General features: G+C 41.4%; 1 protein-coding gene and 1 long non-coding RNA gene across 2 annotated transcripts; one reads left to right on the top strand and one right to left on the bottom strand.

The window, feature by feature from the left end:
* Window positions 1-9,421: 9,421 nt before the first annotated feature.
* Window positions 9,422-10,325, bottom strand: LOC145446740 (uncharacterized). Its single transcript, XR_013917338.1, has 2 exons — window positions 10,041-10,325; window positions 9,422-9,667 (listed from the first exon to the last, which is right to left on the bottom strand). It is a non-coding gene; the product is annotated as an uncharacterized LOC145446740 (long non-coding RNA).
* An 81-nt stretch (window positions 10,326-10,406) lies between these two features.
* Window positions 10,407-22,976, top strand: LOC145446739 (uncharacterized). The gene is made up of 10 exons (XM_080325094.1): window positions 10,407-10,571; window positions 10,633-10,837; window positions 13,237-13,498; window positions 14,445-14,600; window positions 14,918-15,070; window positions 16,617-16,753; window positions 21,447-21,514; window positions 21,729-21,943; window positions 22,137-22,307; window positions 22,694-22,976. The coding sequence occupies exons 1-10, from the start codon at window positions 10,481-10,483 to the stop codon at window positions 22,943-22,945; spliced, it is 1,710 nt and encodes a 569-aa protein (XP_080181220.1). The 5' UTR covers window positions 10,407-10,480; the 3' UTR covers window positions 22,946-22,976.
* Window positions 22,977-23,674: the final 698 nt, after the last annotated feature.

Here is a 23,674-nt window from a genome sequence, read left to right on the forward strand (position 1 = left end):
GAGCTTGTGGGTTTATTCTTAATACGTTGCTAAACCCTGTTTAATGCGTGAAATGTCGGAGCAAGAGATATAATTTTATCATATGAAGTATATTACACCACAACGAAACTTCTCAAGCGTCGGCTCCACTATGCCTCGATCGCACGTGTTAGTAGTTACAGGATTAGATGGTCGACATTTGTGCTGTGTACAACTAACTGTACAGTGTTGTACATTCATCTGAAGACATATTAACCTATAACAATGCCTGCACAATGAGTGTGTGTGTGTAATCAAAACTTCACACAATATGTTCCAAGGTGTTCATTCACGGGTAACATTGGGATTTCAGCTATAATGTCATCCCAGATATGAAATTTCCAGGTGTGATCACTATACTGTTCAATCAGTGCGGTCTGCGGTTCATGTCGCCTTTTTGGCTGAGGCAGACGAAAGTTGACTCAAGGTATCGGTGAGATTTTATGGTTACATACATGGTTTTATCTCCGAGTTTTGTTATTTACCATTCACAGGAGAAACGAGCTGTTGTACAACACCGGATTATCGCCATAGGAGAACAAAAGGCAGATTGAAGAACTTAGTAATGAGGATAATTTAGCATGTCATTGAGAACCCTTCGATCTTCAAATTTAATTATTGATAATTTGCACACACAGATCAGCTTGGAATATAATCCGACTCATTATTCAAGTTTAAGGTTTTGGATTTTAGTACGGTTATTAAATTCTCAACCATACTATTTAGCTTGCAGTTCGGCGGAACCTAAGTAGCGTAATCCCCGCAAATTTCTGAGAGTGATCGCGGTATACCCGCGGGATGACGACAATGAATTTCACCGAAAGAACTTTGCAGTTATCTCGGTAAAGTGGTTGTAACGAAAGTAATTATATCAACAGTTAACAAATCATATTCGCACGCAAATCACATATTGCCGCAATGCCTACATGCATAATTCCATTAATGTTAGTGTAACGACATGTTGTATATACTTACCGCGAGCCAGGCTACTAGTAGGTTGAGAGTATAGATTGCAGATGATATCGTTTGAATGCTCTCAAGTTCGTATATACCCGAGTCATATCCGATAATAGGGCAGGTGAAACAAGTTATGATGCGACAGTGATAATAATTCTTCTACTTTTGCACAAATCGGTCTTGTTACTACTCGAATTTGTCGAAATCGTAGTTGTCACAGATTGAAAATCGACGCGTTCTACCAACACAGTCGTTCTCAACCTGTTCCACCTTGCGGCACCCTCCCAAAGGGAAAATAGTTCACCTCACCCTATAGCACTTCGAGTACGTTGGGTGGCGAGTACCGTAGTGGTACGTTTGCAACACTGCAACACAAATGCGTCGCGGGTTCGAGTCCGAATAACAAGGTCGACTTCAGAATCCCGTCCTAAGTTTTGGAGGATTATCTGGGCTCCTCCTCGTCACCGAATCTGCATTAGCGGTGTCTTACAAAACATCGGGAGCAAAAATGGGCCGTGCTATAAGTTGTCATCTCAGGAGTCATAACAATCAACATCGGTCTGGTGTGAAATTACCATAGATGCCATAGATAGACCATTGTTTTGGCAAAATTATGACTCAGAAAAGTAACGAATACAGGTCACCAAGCCGGGTCATGTCACTGTTCATTCACCTGTTCTGATGAGGTTGATTAGAAATAATGTCAGCATAATCGGCCATACCTTAACATCACGGCCCAATTACCCGAGTGATGACCGTTTGTTAAGCAATGACATTCCGAAATGCTACTACCACCATCTTCATTGACGGTGGGGGCCCCGGTTAAGCTGTTGGGGATAGCAAGTTCAGTAGCGTCGGGGGTTTAGCTGACATTTTCCCTCACGTCGCTGTGTTCACGGCGTCTTGCAATAACGAGCCCGGAGGAAGACGACATTAGGCTGAGGGGTGCCAGATTGAGCGAACGTATTTGGTCGCTTCGACATCCCCCTATATACCTGTTCATTTTGTATCGCATTGTACATTGTAATGCATGTCTTTGGAGGGTAAAAATAAAATAGAACCACCAATTATGCCACAACTAGAAATGTGGATTAATTTTTGCTATAGATCGACCATGATTACCGCATTTTCTCGTGGCACCCCTGAGCAGTACAATCGGCACACTGACTGAGAACCACTGTACCATCATCACGTACGCCTTGAACGTTATTTGCCCATTGAATTATCGCAAATCCACGTCTATTGTCATCTTGTATTTTCCAAACAAATCAATATTGCTTTGCGCCGTAGGCCTATTTGACCAAAAATACTTCACCTGTAGGCAGGACCGTAACCGTAACAACAGTTCGTCAGCCACCCCCCCAAAAAAACGTTGGTCTTGGGCCCCCCATAGGGTGATAAACTCAACTTCTTAGGGGCTTCGCCCCCCCACACCCCCCATCATGCTAGTCGTGTTTGCCGCGACTTATCACCGACATTTATTGTACTGCTTAGTAGGGATGGTGTGAACCTCTGAAAGGTTCAGGTTCGTGTGAACGCGAACCTTTTTGAAAGGTTCTGTGTGAACGCGAACCTCATGACGTCACGTGACGTCATATTGCTAATTCCAACCCTATCTTTCAATGAAGCGATAGCTTATATTAATGTACAGGTACACGATACCTAGCGACGACACGGGCCACATAATGCCACAATGCTGAAATACATATTGGCGTTTCAAACGTCGCTGAATGTATCAACCGCGGTAGTCAAAGAATATAATAATCCAATGAAATCAATAGATTCCGTCGCTTTGCCAACAGGGAATATAAGCTTAGGCCTTAACGGTCTTGGTCAGACCGGACAATGTATTCGGAGTCTGAGTATTGCGACATTGATATTGAGCAGAGTGTAAAACGGGTTTCTATACTAGCTACCGATACCACAAACAACAACAAGTTATACAGCAGTAGCCAACACCTTAATCGCACGGATTTGGTTTTAATGAGACAGTAAAGATATGAAGTCAAGATTGACCCCGTACACCTGCTAGATTTTTTACATCAGAAAACGATATCAATGTATTTGATTGGTTGAATAAGCATCATTCGCTGACTACGTATTTCGCTCGTGATGTTGTGTGATTGCGGGTCAATCTCACAGAGTCAGAGAGTCACTAAATATTCACGAACGGAAAGCTGGATATTTCGAGAACATTTTTGTAACAAAGCAAGTAACACTTTTAAAATTGTCAAGGTGCATGCTCGTTTAGTGTTAATTTTTTATGCTGCCAGCGCCATGCATAGAGTGGCCCGCAGTTGAAATGCAATAAATTTGAACCACAGATCTTATACTGAAGTGAAAATTGCAATTTACCAAAAAGGTTCACAGTGCAGAACCTACCAAGGTTCTGTTGTGAACGCGAACCTCTAAATTTGCGAGGTTCACACACAGAACGCGAACGTGAACCTCACGTTCACACCATCCCTACTGCTTAGTGAGACGCGTTACTTCGCCTAAACGTGCGTAGCACGAAAATTAAGAACAATTCATGATTCAATCGGTCAATCTGATCGGGAATTGCATATATGTTGCTATCGATTTTTTATCCTCTCTGCTCACGTAATCAGATTTCCCGGTAGAGCTAAATGAGGTGTCTTGGAAACTGAAGGACCCGTGAATAATAATTAAACATATTCGGGCGGTATAATAACTTCATTACGTGATGTTGTTTCGTGACCCCCTGTCTGCTATGTCAAAATATGTTGGAATCGCCCAAACGTACTAAACTAAAAGACACAATCGATTTCAAATTGGTATTTCTTCACTGGCAATTAAATATTCCTTGCGGGTAGGCATCTGTCTTGTGGGGTTCAGATTGCCAGCACAGGAACATTCGGCGCCAGCCATTTAGGTGCCTATGGACATTGGACAATTAAACATATATAGGCCTATGTAGCCTATATCTATCGAAGTTTCCGGTCAGCATAAGGGCAGTCCTTTTCGGCTTAGGTTTTCTTCCCACCGATTGTTCTGGCACACTTCTCGGAGTCGCATGTTAAATGGGCTAAAACTGTATATGTTTTGGTACGTCGTGGCGCGGTAATGGCCGACGCAGAAATGCCTATTTGTATAATCATGCTTATTTTTTCTCTGGAAAGGGGAGGAGAGTTGCCTACCCAATAACTTAGATACTTAGCGACATTAAATCGCTCGTAAAATTTAAGTTGCATAAATTTAAAAAAAATCAATAATTCATGCTAATTTACAAAACAATTTTGGGCCCCCTTCGAGCTCGCCCCCCCCCCCAATTTGGTGGTTTGGGTGCGGCAGTTACGGTCATGTTTGTATGTATCTCTGAAATACATTCAGACTCAGAATACACTGTTTCCTTCGCCGCGGGTTCGTTAATTCGCTGAAAATACTTCTCGGTGTAGCTACAGCTAATATGGATGAATAGCATCGGATGTGAGCCCACCATCCTTGCACCGATAGTCGTATATCGTAAGAGGTAGCATTGAAGATGATTGGTAATCGAAGTGGTTTTGAAAAGATTTGGAATCCTTACAAAAGCTACTCTTGGTATATGTGCACTGTGCATGTGCATTGTGCAATTGCGGGTACACGATGTGCAACACTGAACATTATTCATTTAATCATTTTTATTCAGTTCAAGTCGAATCAGGTTTAACCAAGCTAAAATATACCCACCATTAGCCACATGAAGATGTAATGGCTCGAAACTCTCGAAATCGAATGAGAATCCAGAATTTCATAACACACAAATCTTCAATGAACGACTCGTTCGTGTTAGGTGTCTGATTGGTAAGGATAGGGAAACATCGCCATAAACACAAAGCTTTCGCGCTAGAGATATCCTAAGCATATGCGTATTGTGTATCAATCGGCTATAATACCGCAGGTAATGTGACAGCTGGTTGGTGTTATTCTGACAAGTGGTAAGCAAGGAATTTGACTGTGACCAGTTTTCTAAAAGCGTCATGCCCTCCTGTACAGTGTACACCGGCAACACCGGAAAATATCGTATATTGGCTAACGTAGGTTTCGTTCCAGTTGTAGACCACAGCGTGGGAAGCAACAAAACCGCATTGTAATGCGACTGAACGGAGAGTGCTGACTGACGAGGTGACCAACAGTCTTTGGTTTGTATATGATACCGCGGTTTAACGGATCATTGGGAAAGTATTAGTGCAGATTATATTTCGTGACATCGCCGCGCACTGAACTAGAAAAATGGATACGATGTATCGAGCTGCCTTTGAAATTCTATAGGCCTACTTCGCGCACCGAAGTCCACGGACAGGTGTCATGAATCATGCATAGGAGGTCCCTTGAACTCTTTTCCGTTCGAATAGATATGGACGCAGCGTTACGAGATTACAGAGGATATTCAACAATATCAGCAACATCCTCTGACTTTATGGAACTATCACGTAAGCCTTTGACGCAACACGAATAGTGCTATGCTCTTCAGCTTCACGGTTCTCGGAAAGTAAGAACTGTTTTGGAGGGGAATTCTTACTGGGATATGTCACGTCACGATACATGTATATTATCATACCTGACCCACTATGAAACCATAGTGTCCTATAATGAAACTACATGTAAACGCGTGATACGGTGCGTTTGAAACATACTGATTCCATAATCACAACTCAATTGATATATGCCGTGGTGGATACTGTGCGCATATCTAGAGCTATTGAACAAAAGATGGCATTAGCAAACCATTATTCGCAAGCAAAATAGTGTATGCAACAAGTGTAGACATCGTAAAATTCATCGGGCAAGATAAACCGATCATATACTTGTCGTCACGGTCTTTGCATACGATTTTAAGAGTAGCGCGTTCTGATAAATTATCCATGGAAAGCTCTCTGCATGTATTTGTTGATGCACTCTTCATTTTGGAGATCTAATCCTCATATAATTGACTGATGCTAAGCTGCGTTAGGGATTTGGAGCATTAACATTTTTTGTAACCAGTGCAGACATCATCTCCCGGGCGCAGATGACTTTTTGTGAACTCACTTTGTGGCCTTGATAGTGATACGTAGGGTTAGTCCAGCATATGAGTGTTTGGCTGGATAATCCCAACGTTTATTACGGTGTGGTATGTTTCGGGTGCAGGGAGAGTGCAAGTTAGGCACATCAAGCAAATCTTGAACGCGTTAGACGCATTGCTGTGACATCTCACACGGTTGAATACCTTGTCTTTGTTGTCGCAACGTTGAAGATAGTTGTCACTTCCTATCAGTAGATTTGTTCTCATTAAATACCGTCTGTGTGGTACTATAATATGATATATATTCAACAACACATTTATTTACACTCATATCAGAGCACTTCATCGTGTCATAAACCGATTATAACAATTCGCTGTCACTACATAAAGTAAATCATTGTTCAGCGCTTAGCAGCAACGCCATGCCTGTGACCTCTGCATTGTTCGATATCGCTATTGATTGTTGGCTTCTATGCGTAAGCATGGGGTCATTGTTAGGTCACCCAGGGATTAGGGTTAGGGGTTAGGTCCTTACAGTCTTAAGGCTGCTTGTCGTGGATTGGTACATACTACATATCAGCGGAAGACCTGTATTTGCAACCAATCTGGAAACAAACGGCGACATTTCGGCAATATCATATTGCATGATTTTCGCTTTTTCTGATCTTGTAGCTAAAGTAATTCATTCCTTTCTTGATTACGAGGTTTCGGTCGATGTTTCGTAGATAAGTTCAAGAATGTCATTCTAAGAATGACATTGTTTCAAATGCCACGGGCATAATTTTCGTCCTCAGTGTTTCAATCTGTATGTTTTCTGGTCCCAGTTCGAGAGATGATTCCGGAAAGCTTTTATGTTTTCGAGTTTAATTTTCGAGTAGCTTTAATTTGAACCGGCATCAGCGGCAGCCCAGCACCAAGGACGTATTATTTCAGTTTCTGACTCTCACAATCCAGCCCTCAAATCGCTGCAAAGCTCGTTACTGAATTAAATATCATCCACTGGAACTATCGAACTCCCATATATTTGTACAAATGACACAGACAAACGAAAGGAACACGACCATACAAAGACTTAATTTCCAACTCTTTTGACGAGGCGTATCAAGGACACCATCCTATTCGAGTCTTCGGTTCAACTTTATGGAGCATTTCCTCCCAAGGACTTCCCATTGACCGCTTCTACGAAAGCTCAAATATTTGATGATTAGCGAAAAGAAAATGTCGCTTTTGAAGATCTCCATGCGTTATCACTGAAGTATCGCCGACACAATGGTATTAACAACCCAAGTAAATAGCGCAGTAGAGAGAATAATATCATTTATCCCGATTATATCCCCGCTAAGAGTTGTCGGTAAATACAATGATTCATGTTCTCCCCCCAGGACGTGACTTCAGACGTCATGAAATCTTCGAAGATCACATGAAACATGAACCCTTTCCCCTTTGAACTGTAGGCTTCATCTGTGGCTGTTATAATTGGATTCCGTGTTGCAGTCTATGTCTGCGATGTAGTTATGGCACTATGACGTCTTTTCATTGTCACAAAATCGGCTTTCGCGCTACGTCAACAGAGTTGTACAAACTGAGCTTGCCATCGCTTTCGATGATATGATGGAGATCCTAACAGAAAAATACCTGGTGTTTTAGAGTATAATTTATGTAAACCCGTTACTTTTTAAGTCGTAAAACTTGAAAGTTACAGCCCTAATCTAAACATCAACGTTTTTACCGCTTTATGACGCCTACAACTCGAAAGGCATTCCAGACTTGAGTTAAAGAGAATTAATTGGAAGTAATAAGTAAAGTGCCCCTAAAAGTCGACCAACAACTTCGCGCAGCGCCGTAAAAATAACATGGGGAAATAATCCACTATAAGCAACGAAGATTCATCCACATGATCCCGACAGAAACACTCATACAACTGTATTAGACACTGGAGAATATTGAACGTTTTGATATTCCCGGCACTCATTTTAATCGATACGAAAGATATGGATAGATGTTAGCAGTGCGATGTGCACCATACCGTGAACTTTTATATTGTATCGCTACATCATTGTTATCGACTCGTGTGATTTAGTGACATGAGCCCCATCGGCTGATGTTATCAGATCACTTCTCATAACACCTCCCCCACCTAACGAAATACAAAAAGGATGATGTATGACTAGTTTTGACATGTGGTAAAAATAAGTCGATCCAGAATTCGATAACATCCTGATTTTAATCGATTAGATGGTGCGCAGTTGTTTACAGAGTATTCTATTCTATTCGGGTGACCTAGCACAGTGCTACCGGATAGGCGCACCCCGCCAGACGATGCACGTGTGATCACGAGCGACTTTACAAGAGTGCGTTTGACCATGACGACATTAGGCAAACTTGACGGAGTGCAGACAGCGGGCGTGTCATATTTATTTGCTACCAAAATGGCATATTTTGGCATATCGTGATTGGACCCAACTCAAACGCCTTTCTTCGATTCTGCGCTACAGGGTTTCCTGATTAAATTGTGTCGCCGAGTTGACGGTGTCGCGAGAAACAGGCGGCATCTAACTTACATCTACTGTAGATTCGGTTTTGTCACTCCATTAGTATGCAGTGACTCTCCCAAGACGCGCTCATATTGTTTGCTTGTTTGATTGGCTCTATTACCAATTGGTTAATATGCCCGCTGTCTTTTTTTGTATACGTGTTACTTTACTAGTTTGGCGCGCAGTTGCTCATCGACGCTCGCAATAATTGCAGCTTACCGCTTCATGTACATATACTTTATTATAACTTTATAGATAAGTTTATAAATGATAGCATTGCAAATTTCCTTCTCTGTATACATTCAACACTTGGGCGAGTGCATCTTATTGGTGTACTGGTAAAGAAAAAATACTTATCAATCCACATGCATCGCTGATGTCATATTCGTAAATATCTTACCATATTATTGATTCCAGGTCAGACACATGGAGTGATGGGGGATTTCATTGACTAATATAATAACTTATCCCATTTCGGAGCGTGGATGGCTTGGGTACTGTACCAATCCCCGAAGCAGCGAACCTTTCTGACAGTAGTAATTCCACTCGGAGATTGAAACGCCCCACCCATCCTAGCCCATCTCACTTATTGGCTGTAGTAACGTCACGTCCGCTGCGTCATCGGCGTAATATATTTCACCCGGGAGCGTTACGGTGCCAACGCACGTTTTGTGGTAACAAAAGAAGGTCACCGTCGCAGTGGTCAGCGCATGAATTATCTCATAAGCGTACGCACCCTATTCCTATTACGTAAGGGCGTCAACTCTGCGCCAGCTTATCCATTCAACTGAATTTCACCCACAATTCAAATAGCCAAGACGCGTATTACCTATAAACAAAGAGTGGAGAAAAGAAAATACACGGCTTTTGCAAAATCAGGCTCTGGTTGGTATTCACAACAAAGCGATCGAAGAGCGCGTTTTGTAGTTTATTCGTGGGAATGCTATCAATAATAATACGATTACATTAATGTCTTCGACGTTGTGAAAATAATCAATGGAACAAGACACACGCAGATTGGCTTATCTTCGCAATTATCTCGTAATTACTCGCCGTTATAACGGCATGTCGATCATTGTGGGATGCGATAACTTTCTGTACTGTCGAAAATCCACATCAACGTTCAATTGCCGGGATTATCCGATTTGGTGTACTCCAAAATATTTGAAAGACAGTGCGTGATGTACATTGTCTTGCGCGGAACTGCAGGAATATTCGGATGTAACGTAGCCTACATATACAGTGCAATCTGCAGGCTCAGTCGTTTATGCAAAACAAAAGGAATTGCAGGGATGAAATCGATATTGATACAGCTTGAATTGAAAGGTGTACTATTGATTTAGAATCTTCATCCAGCCCAGTTCGAGAAAGTTGATATCCTTATTCCGTCCGATTCCTGCTTCCGTTTTTAATTACAAGAATAATATCTTCTATTCCATCTAATCGTCAATATCGTGTCCTCGCTAACTTCAAATCAGTGAAATATTACAGGAAGAAAACTTGAAGTTCATAAAAATTCAGAATACCGTCCTGGTCCCGAAACTTCACTTGACGAAAAAATGTTACCGGACTCTGTTTCCGAAACATTCGACGGATTCCTATTCGGTAGAATGCAAATTCCCGATCCTATTATTTCTATTATACAGAGGTGTTGAAACCGCCATAAGGTCCAATTACATTCTTAACCTATTCTGAGGTGTTTTAGCGCTACAAATATCCCGAATCCACTTTTACGCAATGCTTGATTATTAGGAAACCATACCATGCAAGAATGGTGAGCTCAAACTATAGAAATTCCATGTTTAATTTCTATACTCAAACCATATAACAAAACAATTCCGGTATTGATTATGACGTCACACAGGGAATACTTTATTCTTTCAGAGGACAGTTCGTTAGTTTTCACAGATTTTCAGACACCGTGAGAAAGTCGATCTATCTCAGCAATTCGAAAATAAACTACAGAATGCGAAAGAGAATGTCAATAATCGACAATGGCAGGGCAGGAGGGGATACTGCGGCTTGGCGCGTTCAAGACAAAATCAACGAAATACGAGGTATTGTCGTGTTTGAGCTAACGGCATCATAGAGGCATCACGGTGGACTTTACTGTCACAGGAAAGCTCACTCTGAAAATGCGGGATCAGGAAGCTTATTACACATTCTCACAACAACAGATCAAAGAAAATGATGCGTTGATAAAGACTTTGAGGGCGGAAATACACGAAAAGCGAGTTATTCGTAAGAAAAGCTTGAATGCCGACAATCACGTAATTCGCGAAGGATTTAAAAACGACAGAGAAAGTCAATTGGCAATGCAGAGGTGATAATACTTCCAGTCGTTCAGAACTTCATCTGAAGTTATAATTACTGTTCAGAACAGTGAGAGCATGGTTGCCCAATGCATATGATTGAACTATAGCTCCACCTAGTCAGAAATAGTAATAATAATGTCTGAAATACAAGAGCGTAAGCCGCATTGCGTTCAGTCAGAGGTATATATTCGTCCACAGAATTGCAATTTTGAGCGTGCAGTCTTGATGACAACGTAATTGTTGAATGAAGTTCATTGCGAATGGATATATTTCCACGAGGGTCTGCTGTTACAGAACCCATTCCCAGCATATCAAGCAAAATCAAGGACACAATATTTAGGTAGTATTGGAGTCAGCTTTGCATATGTTTTCATAGAAGTATAACACCCGAATGCATTCCCTTTATAGTTCCTCGTGATATTTATGTTCCGCAGGTAAAGAATTTTCGTACGTTGTAGACATAGAAATTGAATGTATACGGTATCAATATATCGTTGGGATGAATAAAGTTGTTTTGGTTTTAATATACACGAAAATATTGCATCTTTTCATTTTGGCTGACATAAAAAACTTCATTGGATAGTCCGTTTAAAAACAAGTTAACTGGTGTTATTGTTGGTTTTAGATGGAATTTCCTATTAAATTGGACTATGCGTGGCGACATATTCTTTAATCACGACCATGCTGGTTAAGTGCTTATGGGTATTGCATGTATTTGTCCGCAGGATGGGGCTTAAATCTATAACTATAGGTAGTGGAATCTTAAATAGGACAGGCGTACCATATGTAGCATCCGTTAAATGTGACATTAGACTTGGTTGTGTGTGAACGGTCACTTAGTATAAAACACCTCATAAAGTCATAAGTGATCATAGTACTTTTCGAATCTTCATCCAACCGTGGAAATCAAGGAGGCTTCGTCTGATCATTAATTGCTATCCGAGATACGGTTACCGGTACGCTATGTTCTAGAGCAGCGGTCACCAACCCGCGAGGACTAGATGGGTAGCCCGCGAGCCCATTCTAAAAATAGGTGGAGTAGCAGCATTTACCAATATTCGTCTGATTTTGCCAGTGAGCTTTTAAATATAAAGATTGATTGATTCAGCTATCCTTGTTTAAAACACACGTCAACATGTAACTTGCATATATAAACACTTAAAAATATCTTCAATTACAATTAGTAATATATAGATGTATGTGATAGAATCACCAGAAATTCAAGATACGGCGCATTGCCTATACAGGCGACATGACGGAATGCCGTTCACGGTCTTCTTGAAATGGTGAGGGGTTCCATTACGATGGCTCGACGACCAGGACAATGCCAAAGTAGTGAACAATATTACTATTCGCAGTCAGATGGCCGTGAAGTACTAGCAGATTTTCAATATCTGTGTACCCATTACGTATTGCATCTTTTGGCACAGCTTGTTTCTGTTACACTCAACGCAGTTTATTATACCATGTTTCTAACTTTCTGTAATCGTTGCTGCTGCCCGGTATCATGAAATCTTGTCATTTCTGGATGCTGAACAGTAGGAGATTGAAATTGTAACACTGCAAAATTACCCCCACCTCACTCTGCAGCAAACATTCGGTGCATTGTTGACACGGTAAAGTACAGTGGTGTATGCGCAGCAGCTATGAAGGTTGCAAGCGTCTATGGTTCAACTTATCGTTGTGAATCAGCCTTTTCGGACATGAAATTCATCGAAAACAAACACAAAACACACTTAATTATTGCACATCTGGAACACTCACTCAGAATTGCAATGTCAAGTTAAATACCAGAGCGCTCGTTGATATCATACAATGCCAGGCTTCCCACTGACTGCTATAGAAACAGATAACATGATGTCCAGTCCTGCCCAGTGCTATGAATATCAAAGCGGAAATTCAGAGTGGTACGGGTAAACGGTGGGAGTAAATAGTAGCCCGCCGCTTCTATCATTACGCAAAAGTAGCCCTCGGTTGCAAAAAGGTTGGTGACCCCTGTTCTAGAGATTATGCGCATCTTACCCCATTCGGGCGGTTTTCCTATTCCGCCAACTTCACATGAAGCCATTCCACAAATTTCGAGCCTAAATTCTGAAGTCCAAGACACGACACTTTCTGAATAATGAAATATGTGATTAAAATACCATGAGGCTAATTTCGTGAAACTTGAGTAGGCCTATATACTCGGCGATTTCTAAAATATTTAGGCCGCAGTTGGCAGCAAATGGGTAGCCGGTACCGGTATACCGGTTGTAAGATTGTCCAGGAAGCAGCAAGCTCACTTAAACCATAAAGTTGACTACGAATTCTTTATGTATCTTCATGATCACGCAAAGTGCATGGATATTAATTATACATTTTAATTATCGAAGTCGATCATGCGTTTTCCAACGCCCAAGTCTTTCAGGTATACAGCGGAAAAGGCAGTAGCGGAAAAAACCGAACACGTCTTTGAAAAGATCAAGGCTTTAAACAAAGCGAAACACGTGAAGGAAAAACGAATACGCAGGAAAAACGAGCTCGTTGAAATTCTGCAAAATATTAAAATATATTACAAAGACACGTCTGAGATAGACTTCGGACAAAGAATGCGTGTTCTGATGACTTCGATCGAGAAAATGAGACTCAAGTACTCATCAGCTAGTTATATTCAAAAGACCTATCAAAAGGTCAGCGTTTAACTTCCTTTTATTTGTTTATCTCGCTATGATTCGTGATCTAACAGATCAACTTTATTTAGCCTCCATACACCTCTCCTTGACTTGGCAGTTCTTAGTAGGCTACTAACGGAATTGGTGTCTTTGAAAATTTATGGCCCGTAATTAATATTTATACATCTACGGGCGGGACCGTTGTTATCCATTGTGTAGACCTCCCCTCCCGTCTACCATATAGTCAAAACATTTTGGAATCGCTGAAACGTACCAGACCTAAAGAATATCTTCCGTGCGACTCAAAGTAGCATTTCTTCACGGGGCGTATAAATGCTCTCTACGGGTGGCACTTGTAATGTGGGACTCAGATTGCCATGACAAGAATATCAGGCGGGAAATTCATCATATATATATATATATATATATATCGGTTCCGGCCAACATGAGGCGGTGCTCTTATGTCAAGGTTTTGTCGCCACCAAGCTTTTTGACAGCACAAGTCGCAGAGTGGCTAGCCGAAACGTCATTGTCAACGTCGTGGTGTGTCGTGACGCGGTAAGGGCCGACGCCGGAATGCACCAGTTTATAAATTATGATTTTTTTTTCTTTAGGGGAAGGCACCCATATTAATATCAAGACAGCTGACGGCACTAAATTTGAAACAGCTGTATAAATATCCAATAAATACGATGGAATTTATGTTAATTTAGGAAATACTTTTGGGCCCCGTTCGAGATCGCCCCCTAATTGGGGTGCGGGGGTGCGGGTGTTACGGCTGTCACAGGTAGCAAGTTGGCGTAGTTGCTATAAATCCACACTCCACAACCATCGACGCTGCAGAACCTTCTTCGATTCTCGACAGTATAACGTTCCGGTGCGTCGAAAACTTATCTGCCCCTGTGGCGGATTTCCAGCCTTGAGCTTCATGCTTTGTTTCGCCCTACTCAGTACTCACCTACAGATACTGCGACATCTGGAACATAACAACCGCCTATTACCGATGCGACTGGAAGCATTAGAGGAAAGCATTCGAGAAAACCGGAATGAGTTGAATGGCGAATGGTACCAGATACAATTGGATTCGCGTAAAGCATACGAAAACACAAAGCATGCGAAGGTGATGTCAAGTATATATCAGACTGCAGATCTGACCACGACCATCTATAATTCTATTTTGTTGTGTGTCCGGGGCTCGGTGTGATACGCCTTTTCTTGTGTAAATCGATGTCAGAACTATGAACTTTATTTACATGCGCTTGTAATGCAGATGCAATGCGCAAGCGCATGTGTCTTCCATGCTGGATACTGAATACCGTTAAAAGTCGGTGAAGTATATAATGTAAGGTTTGGGTGGTCCGCGCTACCCCACAAACATATAGCATTCCGAATGTAGTTATGAGATCGTATAGTTTATAAGGATAATAACAATTGCAGGAAAAAATGGAGGAAAAGATACACAAGGATAAGAGACACAGAGATTCTAAATTAGCGGAAGTGCGAAAACGCTTCAAAAGAATGAATCAGAAAGAAGAAGAAAAGATAAAACCCCGGAGAACGGTGGCCAGGGGAACAGGAATGAAGAGTGCTGTGAGTTTTTGGCGTGATCAAAGGTTTCACAATATTTCATCTCTATGCGCCAGTTACCAGCGCTCGATTGAGAAATGGCAAAAAACTTGTCCAGGTTTATGTTTATTGCGCGCCATAAACCTTAGATAGGGACACGTACATGACATGGCTTCAATTTTCTCTATCGGCCCTATCGTTTGAATTGGGGTTACCATACCATTACATACTCTTTTAAGAGGATTTGTCCTCTATTTTTCAATAAATTGAAAGTGTCCTCGGGCGACGCCCAAATGTCCTCTTTTTTGGAATCTGTCCTCTTTTTCTCGAAAAAGTATTAAAAAGGTATCAAAAACTCGACCCCGACTCTGCGAACGTGAGAGTCTCCCCTGAAAATCAGGTAAAACAGGAGTCGAGTTAAAGCATGCAGGGCCGGCCAACCCGTGGCCCGCGGGCCACATGTTAATGTTACCAAAAATGGATTGCCCAGATTGTGAACTTACATGGCCAACCAAAAATTTGATTAGTCTGGCCGCAACACTTGGGATATGACGACTAAAATATCAGTTCCCGCGCATTGGCAGATGCATGGGCCAGTCAAATTTTGGTAGATCTTCGTACATTACAATAAAGCAGAATATTCTGCGGTAGATTCATCTAAAGTAAAATTTTTTTTCACGGTTCACGCAATGTTGTCGCTCGATTTCTTGCTTTTTTATTGTTACCCCCTCCTGAAAATGAAAGAACGCCTAATGTACCATATTAAGTCTTGAAAATATGGTTGGCGGCACTAAACTTGAGTATTGCTTTCACAACTATATTCATTGCAGTAAATAATTTATCAACTCAAAGACTTTTCGTGTGCCCCTTATCGAGAGTACACCAAAAGTCTTCGAGTTAATATATTCTTTACTGCAATGAATGTAGTTGTGAAAGTATAGGCTACTCATGTTAAGTCTAATTATGATCGCGACTACGAGAGAAAGTGTCGTCCAACGTGCGACCTTGAGTTTGCGCTCGCAGAAAGACCGTCGACGATGAAAGGCATAAAATGATTGACGCATGTTGGCCGAAGCTTTCGATATCGATATTTCCAGGCGCCGAATAGTCCAGTTCTTGCAAACTGAGCCCAGCAATATACAGCAGACCCGCAATATACTCGAGTAACAATAATATCGACGTATAAACTTTGAAAATTTTTCGCGCTTGTCGCAGTTAGTGGCCCGCGCGATCGTTCGTCAATGAAATGTGGCTCTTTTGCCGAAAAGATTGGCCACCCCTGAGTCAAAGTGATGACTTTATTGTTTCAGTCAACACCACATATTATCGTAAATATGCGGGTAATTCGGGAGCCGAGCGGAGGTGATTACGTTTTTTCACTCAGTTTTCTTCTCCGGAGCTGTCAGGATTTTTAAAAAGTTTCCTCGTTTTCGGATCTCAAAATATTTGGGAAGTGTGTCAGGGTAACCGATGAGCCATACATGGTTTGCTTCTGTACTTGCACGACTAATCGACCATGTTCAAGTGAAATGATTATGTCGGTTATAACGCCTCCGTGTTTTCTCCACAGAGACGGCCGAGCATCAGCTTCTGGGAAAACGTGCGACAATTTTGGAAAGTAAAGCGATCGTTGGATGTTTTACGCGACTCCATGTCATTGTCGCACGCAAGCGATATCGCGCCATCTTTCCAAAGACAACTAACCAGGTTGGTGCTCATATTGAGTGCAGATGCGGGACAGTTAATATTTTGGCATAGGGATCGCAATTATTTAAACTTCTCGTCGTTATGCGGATTTTATTAAGCAACAAGGGACGATCTGTGAAACCTGTACGACCTACAGCAGGGCTGGTCAACTTTTCGACCGAAAGGTCACATGTAGTTAACAAAATCTTATGCAGGCCGCTATAGTCGATGCCGAATAAAGCTATAGCTGGTGACTAAAAATCTCAAAGAAGACAGAAAACTAATTTTGAAAATTACCGTGCGAGCCCCAGGTTGGTCATGGTCACCCTTGATCTATAGAAATGGTTCTTGACCTTTCTCCTCAAACACCCCTTTTTATTATTATCTGGCGTTACGAAAATTTGAAGGGTTATGCTAAAGATGAGGTCGAAGTCCGGTCGGTCTGGCAGGGCTTGGACTTGACTATTGGAAGTATTTCGAGCTCGAATCACGCGCGAGGACCAGCACTGAGCTAATTAACGATCTAATAATTCTATATGTGCTATTTTCGGGGTTAAATCAAGGTTGTTATAACATCCGTCGGGTAAGAGCCAGACGAGGTCAAAGTAGTCAATAAGTCTACTCAAGTAGAAGTAGCGACGCAAAAATCTACTCAAGTACGAGTAGAAGTACTTCTTTCATAAGCAACCTAAAGCTCCTTCAAGTAGAAGTGGAATTTCCTGACTTAAAATCTACTCAAGTAAGTAAGTAGTTTTGAAAACGGTCATAATACGTTCGTATGGACTGTCAAAAGCTGCAAATTGAACTATACGCAAGGTGCAGGGAGCTTGATTCACATTGATGCATCATACGAGGTAACAATTTTCGAGAGCATCAGTATTCGTCCGCATCATGGAATGCAAGTGATAGGTATTGCTATAGAATTTGCTATGGACACTAATATTTGTTTACTCGAACACCCCGTTTTAGAAAACGTCATGGTGCGGCACCCTCATCCATATCATAATGCCATAGTTTAGTCGAATAGCCATACCAAGAAGCTGTATCGGATACGGTGTCAACACTTTGTGAGATTAGTATACGTTAATAAAAATATGGCGGATCGTAAAAAATCCATACCATCGTGTAATTTTATTTTCGGAAAATAGACGCATTACTTTACTTGCTTTTAAACTTCAGCATGTAAGTTCTCCAAATCCAGACAAAGGAACTGAAACTAATTATTACTCAAACTAGGGATACTGCGAATTAAGACGGAAATACGTGGCGAGATAGCGTAGTGGTATAATTCACAGCTGCAACGCCAGTGGGTTGCGGGTTCGAGTCCGACCGAGATCGACTACGCAATTCCTACCTAAGTCTTGGAAGTTTATCTAGGCTCCTCGCCGTATCATCCGTGTAAGAGGTGTCTTATAAAAAGCGTGAAAGTGGGCCGTGCTACAAATCGGCAACTACGGAATAAAAATGAAGAAAATTGGTCTGGTGTAAATGACTAACGTAGTCGACAAGCACCATAAATATCTGAAACAAACAAACATAAGAGAAAAGCGGAAAATGTGCTACATGTCTCTTGTCCAGATAGCTTCGACAGTGGTCTCATGCTCTAAAAGTCAGAGACCACTTTTCCAGATTAGGACACGTCATGCCGGGCTGCTAGATTACGATATGATAGGTAAATGTTAGATTGTGAGACTACTAGTTTCAAATGTTATGATGGGCCATATTTACTGTGATGAACTATTTCATATATGCGACAATGCGGTGTGAGTAAAAGGAGCCACGCTACCGCTACCTAAGTTATAGCCTATTCACCAATGCCTTCGTGAAAATTCCGGGTTTTGCTTGACTTTTATGAAAATTTAATGTTGGTAATCCATGAAAACAGCCCCGAAATTCCTCAGTCTCTCTTTCGAGTTGGAGGATTATACTACTTCTACTTGAAAAACTGAAAATAGCGAAAAAGTAAATAGGCCTAAGTAGATCACAAAATATTACGAAGTAGAAGTAGCGAAAATGAGATTTACTTGAGTAAGTAAGTAGTAAAAACCTACTTGAGTACTTCGAAAAAGTAGAAGTAGCCTACTTCGTTACTGACCACCTCTGGTAAGGGCTCATACTTATCGAGTTCAAAGCCCAATCTACACACCCCTATTTTACCTCTGTGATTGGTGGTAAGTAAGGCAAGTTTTTGCAACTTTTGCAACTTTTTTACAGCTTCCTAGATGTTCACTGTCTATGTATTATGATGTTTTAAGCTGTTTGGAGGGATTTTATAGTGCAACTTGTTGCAACTTTTCTGTATTTTTATACCAAATTTTAGTGCAACTTTGATCACATATTGCGCAAAAATCTAAAGGAGTGATTTAAAAACATGTTATAAACTATTCCTATAGTATGTTTCTATTCTCATTTCTTTGCATAATAAAGAGCTATATGATGGGTTAGCTGCATCTCACTGCTAACAATAACACATTGGCTTGCAAGCAAGAACTTTAAGTATCCCTGCCAAGCACAACCGTGTCCCAAGAATATGTAAATAGGTCGCTTTATTAATTCTGTAGTTTAAATTGGAGATAGTTTCCCAAACGACCAGGCGAAACCGTCGAAATTTACATTTTCATTGTGTCTGTGTCACTTTATTCAGGCTATTGATCCTTGTTAAAGTCACCAAGAGTGAGTGTTTCTGCAATGCCTTTGGTCAATTTTGCATACCTAGGGGGTTTAGGGTGTGTTATTTGACTTGTTTTAGGAGGAGGGGTTATCGCTATGCTGTTTGGCTTTTTGGGAAAAAATTATTCCCGCATTGCGTAATGTTCTTGGTGGGTAACGGCAAAAATATAATTTTGAATGTCCGTGAAATGGCAAAGTCACATATTTTACAGCTCTGCAAGAACTAAATTATACAACTATACCGCTTCGAAGTATCAAAAGTCATTCACAAATATTTTTCCAATAGTTTGCCTCCTGTGTTTGATGACTTTTTCATACCTGCCAAAAATGTCCACTCCCACTACACGAGATCCTCGTCTAAAGGAAACATCTACTTACCCCCACCCAATAGCAACCTAACTAAGAGATCTATCGACTACTCGGGACCTATCATCTGGAATGCATTACCACCACACATCCGTGAATTGCCTTATAATAGATTCAAAAAAGCCCTACTTGATCACCTCTTGTCGTTACATTAACACTGTTGACCTACCTCGCCCAGACATTGCTTCATTGATCATTTGCTACCATCGTTTAATTTGTCTTCTATTTTATTTTTTGAACTACTGTAACCTTTTTTACAGCCAGACTGCTTAGAGTCAAGTGTACCTGTTTGATGCTGGTGTGATCAGACTAGATGACCTTCACGGTCTTATCGATCATTCCTATCTAATACCGAATACTGTGCAAGCATATTTTCTGTACCACCATCACTGCCGCGTGTTATGTATTTTGGTTGGATGAAAATAAAGACTCTCTCTCTCTCTCAACGGAACCTTTCGAGTATCTGATATACCCTACTAATTCAGCAAAAACAATAAATGCAACTTTTTGTCAAAATTAAGTGCAACTTTCTCGGGATTTTGGTGCAACAAAAACTTGCCCCGGTGATAAGGTTAATTTGTATTGGATTTTGTTTTGATTGCTTTGCGCGACTTTAGTAAATCGACTCAAAATGTGGTCTATAGACTGACGCTCGCATTGAAAATAGTTCGGTAAAATAGAGTTAATACTGCATCCAGTTCCAAACATTACCATGTACGCACTCAACACAAAGTAATCCAACCCAACCCAACCCATATTAACTAACGTAATGTGAGGTTGTGGGTCCCAACACTAAATATAATCATTATGTATGGTACACGATGCTGAAATCTACCGACAATTTCATTTTGCAGCTCTCAAATACCAGGATATTCAGATCATAAATGTTTTAGGATGTAAATTTGCTCAATTAACTACACAATATATAGGCTATTGCAGCGACCAATTTTCTTGCGCCCCACATTGCGTCCCAGCGACCCCATATCCCTCCGTGAGTGTTTCAGCCCTCTTCAAAATCCAAATCGCCAGCTGGGTGGGCTGGCGCCATATTTCAGAACTACTGACCTACGGTATTGCAGTACAAATACACATACTAGAAGATCTTCTTGGAGGTACAGAAGTTCATTACACAATTGAATATTGAAATGAACCCGAATATTTTCGGCTGCCACTCGTCAGGGGTAAACGTCAACTAGCGAATGGAAAAGAACATCGTATATCAACAATGGCATCACAATATATGACGTCACCAGCATGACATTTCGAATACGAGAGCGTTCAATGTACTATGGTACACGAACTCTTTTTGTTGCCACATCCTTGGCTGGTGTCTTTTTGACACACATACGCGGTACGTGCGGCAACACGTGTAATCGTGCATGCATTTAAAACTGTCTCGTCTGTGAAACATGTTATATTTGAAGCTGTTACCTTAATGGGTGGGTCAATGGGTCATAGATCGTGTCTGCAGAAGGTTACTCGAAGAGAGGCGATTATATGGAATCGCAGCCATATATTACGAGCTCTTTTTGTGCGCATCGTTTGCTGCATCATAAATAGGCTATATTCATACTTAGATTGGCTCACTGGATAACGGATATGCGTCGATCTTATGTGTAGCAAAGTAAAGCTTATGATAACAATGTTCAGTGAGTAAAGTCACTTTCACCGTATTCAGAAAAAAAGAGCTTGAACAAACTGTGCGCGATTTGACGCTTCAAAAGCGAAGGCGGCAAAAAGAGTTGAGTAAGTGGATCCTGATACAAATACATAAATCATTTGTTCCGTAAGGATAAAAGTCAAATGATCCCAAGAGGAAATTGGGCGAGTCAAGGTACCGCAAAATTGCTTGATATTGCCCTAACGATCACGATGAATAGGCAAAAAGGTTCAACTGCATAATCTTTCAAATTAAATCCATGTGCCGAATGTATACATGTGGAAAACGGGGCTTCCGTAGAAATGTTTCAGGCGCGTTTGAGAGAGATCGCGGAGAAGTACAGCGCCAGAGTGGGAGCTAGCAGGGCCGAAACTCTGGCGAATCTACACGCGCTACAAGACTCGGAAGAGGGAGTCGCTAATCAGAAAGTGCGTCTTTCCGAGGTAAACGAGCTCCTTGTGGAGGCTACACTCGCCATCAAGGCAATACACCAGAGGATATCAACTTGCGAACGGGTAATATGCAACATATATTTCAACTTTTTGAAAATATCTTTACGCCAGACTGTAGCCGTATAACAAGGATTTAATGCAGGCATCATCCAGACAAGAATTCAAGAGCGAACTGGGGCAATATAGTTTTTATACGAGGCTTCGATCTCCGTGTTGCGTATATCATAGAGACGTTTGACCTTTGGTATTGTCTTAGATTCCGCAGCATCTCTGTCAAAGACGCGGAATAGCGGATAGTTTTCGATCACGCGCCACATCTCGTGACTTCAGCGTGTTTTCGAAAAAGGAGGGCGTAGTAAATATATTGCAAACATGCGAAGAAAAATTATATCTTATCCATCAAGCGTCCGAAGACGATGACTTCCAGGTAACGCCGCGAGGTGCTGAGTAATCACATCACTGCCGCACTGGAGAGATAGTTAAGTAGGTCGAAATAGTGCGTAGGCTATTTATTCCAAGGGGTGCACGACATTTCGGCGCCATGACTTGCTAATAGATCTCAAATTCAAATCAACATATAGTGTCCCCGGATTATCAAATATAGATGCAGTCAGATGTCAATTCATACAATGCTTCGCAGTCACCAACTCCTATTAGCGTCCATAGAGGTATATGGTCAAAGTAGTCATTGACGGGACTGATGTAGAAGTCTGATCAAGTTATAGTATATGTCTCGGAATGGTTGGGTCAAGTGTAGCTTCGACAATCGTCACCATCTAGCGTACGAATTAAACTTACGCCAGGTGTTTTAAGATGTTTGCCGCAGATTTTCCCTCCGAAGAAGCTAAAGAAATGCTCGTGGTCGCGACAGCCGGCTCGCCGTCCAACATCCGAGTATGCATAGCCGACGAGGACGAGCTGGAAACGGAGGACGACTTCTTCGAAGACGATGACGACAGCAACAACGATCAATACGTGACGCGCGACGCGATAAAAAGTAAATTTGACGAGATGATGGGGAACAAAATTACAAAAGCGAAGCAGCGACATCCTGCGATGGAGTAGTTGGCTCTGAATAAACAAAAATTCACAAACATCCTCCGTGTCATACACATTTAGCTGGAGCACATGGATATAGGATACGTTTTATATGGCCAACTTCTATATGAGTCGGAGAAGCTGCAACAAACTAGCTGCGACTCGAGGCTTGTGGATATAGCTACAACGCTAACGGTAGGATTTCTTGGAGGTATGGAACTGCAATTATAGATAACTACGGTAAACCGGTTTACCTTGGTTATCTATACTTTAATATAGACCTGTGCCCAAAATGCACGTGAAGACGACTATATTCTGCATATGAAAAAGTTCTCCGGGTTTCGAAACAACATTATATGATTCATACATTCTATAATTTATTACAATTCACGACATAATTTTGTACCTGCTCCGATTGTTTTTTTTTTTTTTAGTACGACAGTTACGGCACTGTGTACCTGTACATCTACTGTACGGCACAATCACCCGCCCCATAAATGGGCCGGTTTACTCAGTTTGAAACATCACGATATCTAGGTCCGTATAACATCCTCAAAAGCGTGATCTCAAGTAGTCGTTGTCGGCACAAGCCGCCGACTGCTACAGTAAAAATAGGAGCGATTTTGACATTAGTATATAATACCGGCTGTGTAGGATGTACGCGTGTACCGCCTAGTTGCCATGGCGATTCAGCTCATGAAAGTGTTGCTAATCAACCAAAATACGATATTTAACACTTCACCTAAATCGGCAGAA

The sequence above is a fragment of the Botryllus schlosseri genome, chromosome 9 (genome assembly GCF_051294905.1).
Source record: "Botryllus schlosseri isolate E-star chromosome 9, Bs_hap1, whole genome shotgun sequence".
Classification (NCBI taxonomy): domain Eukaryota; kingdom Metazoa; phylum Chordata; class Ascidiacea; order Stolidobranchia; family Styelidae; genus Botryllus; species Botryllus schlosseri.